A 3,856-nucleotide genomic window follows, 5' to 3' on the forward strand; every position below is an offset into this window, starting at 1 on the left:
GATCATGTATTAGTAGTAAAATATGGATGATTCGGGGTTACCCGAGGACACCCGACATACTGTCGGAGTTATCTGGCTCTCTTGTGCAGCAGTCAAAGGTCTCTAGGACAATGACAGGTGCACGTGGGTCATATAATTTGGGTGGTTCTGCCATAGCCTCTAGCCGCTAGGACCTTTCAGCGGAAAGAGCCATTAGGCGCCAACGGCTAGTTTCAAATGGTAACTGACATGTGTCACGCGCGGGTGGCATCAGACAGAGCCGGTTTTGTCTGGTAAGAGGGTTCGCGCAAAACAAGAGGTCACATTTCTATTGTTTTCAGTTTTGCAAGTTTTAAAAACATTTTCAAGGATGGTCGCTAATACCCTCCACCCTAGATTGCATATCCGCTCCAAAAATTGTTTAGTTTCTTGAAACATTTGATAGAGGTGATTATGAACGTCACCTCTGAAAATCATTTCTGACCATTGAAAAAAAATACCGATTAGTGCTGAGATTTGTGGATCCATTCTTTGTTTCCCCGAAATGATGTATGGATCCATTTGGTTTCTAACTTTAGTTGTTCCATACCAATACAGCTGGAAATCGGAAATGTCTGGTCTGATCGAAGTTGCTGAACTATTTTGTCGGATGTATAAAATGGTGGAGTTTTGGTCACTACTCGTCACGACCGCTTCTGCTCGGGCCGCAATCATATGTGTGCATCGCCTCATCGGTCAACACCGCAACAATAATATATTTAGATGCAACCGCGTGCAGCGGCATGTCGCCGGCCCTAACAAGTACTCAAATTGACATGCTCCGGCACTCGGAAAATGTCAAACGCACACGCACGCCCAAGACAATCCTCCGACCCCAGCGAAACAGTCCGCGTGCCCATCATCGCTAGCTCGAGACTATAAAAGCTGCCGCATCCACCCATCCCTGTCGCATCCTCCGGCTCTCTTCTCTGCAACTGCAAGCAAGCATCACCGGCACTAGACGTAGCTACCAGCCTGCCTGCTGTCTGCCATCAACTAGCTTCGATCTCCTGCATTCAGACCTGCATGGCGGGAGCTTCCTCGCGCATCTCGTTTCTTGGGCTGCTGTTAGCCGCGCACTGCGCACTGATTTTGCTCGCTTTGGCTGGAGCTGCTCACGGTTATGCTCCTGGCGGCGGCGTGGCGCTGAGTTCCGCGTTCTACGACGAGTCGTGCCCCAGCGCCTACGACGTCGTCCGGCGCTTCATCCAGGACGCTCGCGTCTCCGACCCGCGCATCCCGGCCAGCCTCATCCGCCTCCACTTCCACGACTGCTTCGTCAACGTGAGCACAGAGTTCGAGTTCATGCTTGCTTCTGCCCGTGGCTGATCAATATTGCTGTAGGATGAACGCGGCAGCTAAGTGCGTTCTTTGCATCATCTGACATGAATGAACGGCCAAATGTTTCAGGGTTGCGACGGCTCCCTTCTGCTGGACGACGATCTCCCGGAGATCCAGTCCGAGAAACACGTGCCTGCCAACGACAAATCAGCACGTGGCTTCGAGGTGGTCGACGACATCAAGAGCGCTCTGGAGAAAGCGTGCCCTGGCATCGTCTCCTGCGCTGACATCCTCGCCCTGGCAGCCGAGATCTCCGTCGAACTCGTAAGAACCCCATAGCATTAGCTGGCTTCTTCTAGTGTTTCGTACTAGCTAGCTCTAGCTTCCCAATCTTGTTCCAAGTTAATTTTTCGATCTCGACTGAGAACTGACAAAATCATGAACTGCGTGCTTGCAGGCTGGAGGGCCACGATGGAGGGTGCTGCTCGGCCGGCGAGACGGCACGACGACTAACATCGAGAACGCCAACAACCTACCCAGCCCTTTCGACCCCCTGGACAAGCTCCAGGAGAAGTTCAGGAACTTCAACCTTGACGACACTGACCTCGTCGCCCTCCAAGGTAATCAATCTTCCACTTACCGATGTAGCAGCACAAACACTTCAAGCTTAGAAATTAAAGCTCAAGACAGTGTGTGCCTTGTCTCAAATCTCAACATATCTGCTATTACCACTTCAGGAGCGCACACATTCGGCAAAGTACAGTGCCAGTTCACGCAGCAGAATTGCACGGCCGGCCAGTCCAGCGGCGCACTGGAGAACCTGGACCAGGTCACACCCAAGGTGTTCGACAGCAAGTATTACAACAACCTCTTAGAGGGCCGCGCTCAGCTCCGGTCCGACCAGGTTATGCTATCGGACCCTTCTGCGGCGGCGACCACTACTCCCATTGTTCATCGGTTCGCAGGGAACCAACAGGATTTTTTCAAAAACTTTGCGGGATCCATGATTAAGATGGGAAACATTAGTCCGCTGACAGGAAAGGATGGGGAGATCAGGAACAACTGCCGGAGGGTTAACAAATGCTACTGACTCTGAATACATTGATTCAATTCGAACGATTCCTTTTTTCTCTTAAGCAAATGAAAGGCTTGTGTAAATGATTCTTCTGTTTCCATTTCTCAATCTTTGTAACAGTAAGGTGTTCATCTTACTCTTTTTTCTTTTCTGGAACAAATGTAAAAATGTTCTCACACTGGTCGTATGTCCATTTCACGAAAGTTGAGTTTATACAATTTTTTTTATCAAACTAGCCATCTCTCTAGCGTGGCAAAAAAATTTAAGTTACATAATATTAAAATTATTGTGAATGAGTTTAGTAACATAATTTTTCAAAATTGATTACCTTTACTCTCTCTCTCTCTCTCTATTCATTTTCTAAATCTCTATTTGGTTGTGATAATTTATCATTTATTCTATTAATGCATACAACTTTATGATTAATATGAAAAATTTTAGAATTTATTATTTTTCTAAAGCATCTCATGCGGATTAGTATGAAAAAGTTTTGTTGAGGGCCTCTGGTTAGTAATGTTAACATACATGTTGCCATACTTAGTTGAAACACAAGTTTAAGTTATATGTATTAGCTCTTAATTTTAATTTTGATCTTTTTTGTTATCTTTTTATCAACATGTTAAGTTGAAACTCTAATGGTTATTGTTCCTTTTATTCAAAAGTTTTATTTTTATTTTTACTAATTTATTTATATTTTATTTAAAAAGGTTCTAAGTCCTAGACTATGCTCTTAGTTACTACAATAAAGTAAATAGTCATTTTAGTTTACACCACAAGACTCAAGATGTTGAATTTACTTTGCCATATTCTTTCATAAAAACTTAGACCCCTAAATTTTAAATTACAAGTTTAATATTGTAATGTTTTAGTTAAAATGTAAACTTATTATATAAAGAAATTATTGACAAATTTTATTATGATGCAACATTCATACAATTTAAAGTGAATTGTCAGTGTCATTTGCATGTGATTTGTTAAGGGGTTCATTTTTCATAATTTATATAATTTTAATATAATATTTTGTCCAAATATATGGATGTTCACTTGGTCGACGTAGTCACACATATCATTTTTGTTACTTTTATTTTGATAGTGTTAGAGGTATGTCATTTAGAAACATCATATATCCCATTTTATGGTTATTGAATTATTTTCTATAATAACGTATATTTGTATTTAGAAGTAGATTTGAGGGATATGCTAGTTTATTTTTATAACGACATGTGGGTACTTTAGATATTGATTAAAGGGTTAATTTTTATTATCTTTTATGATGGTGGATGTTAGTAGTGTAAAAGAAAGTTTAGGGGATTGCTTTGCATTATCTTACATAGGCACGCGTGGGTAATTTAGATGCAAATTTTGATAGATCGAGGTGATTATGAACGTCACCTCTGAAAATCATTTCTGACCATTGAAAAAAAATACAGATTAGTGCTGAGATTTGTGGATCCATTCTTTGTTTCCCCGAAATGATCTATG

At 42.4% G+C, this 3,856-nt stretch overlaps 1 protein-coding gene across 1 annotated transcript; it reads left to right on the plus strand.

Annotated features, from left to right (window-relative positions):
• The first annotated feature begins 1,044 nt into the window (after positions 1-1,044).
• LOC136514296 (peroxidase 2-like) lies at positions 1,045-2,389 on the plus strand. The gene is made up of 4 exons (XM_066508282.1): positions 1,045-1,302; positions 1,429-1,623; positions 1,757-1,919; positions 2,037-2,389. The coding sequence occupies exons 1-4, from the start codon at positions 1,045-1,047 to the stop codon at positions 2,387-2,389; spliced, it is 969 nt and encodes a 322-aa protein (XP_066364379.1).
• The last annotated feature ends 1,467 nt before the right edge of the window (positions 2,390-3,856 follow it).

Source organism: Miscanthus floridulus, chromosome 16 (assembly GCF_019320115.1).
Source record: "Miscanthus floridulus cultivar M001 chromosome 16, ASM1932011v1, whole genome shotgun sequence".
NCBI classification, from domain to species: Eukaryota; Viridiplantae; Streptophyta; class Magnoliopsida; order Poales; family Poaceae; genus Miscanthus; species Miscanthus floridulus.

What these genes read in the sequence shown, in the direction of transcription:
- LOC136514296 (XM_066508282.1), top strand. Translation starts at nt 1,045, where the DNA reads ATGGCGGGAGCTTCCTCGCGCATCTCGTTTCTTGGGCTGCTGTTAGCC. An exon ending in TCCACGACTGCTTCGTCAAC is followed by an intron (nt 1,303 to 1,428) that starts GTGAGCACAGAG and finishes CAAATGTTTCAG; the next exon opens with GGTTGCGACGGCTCCCTTCT. An exon ending in TGACCTCGTCGCCCTCCAAG is followed by an intron (nt 1,920 to 2,036) that starts GTAATCAATCTT and finishes TTACCACTTCAG; the next exon opens with GAGCGCACACATTCGGCAAA.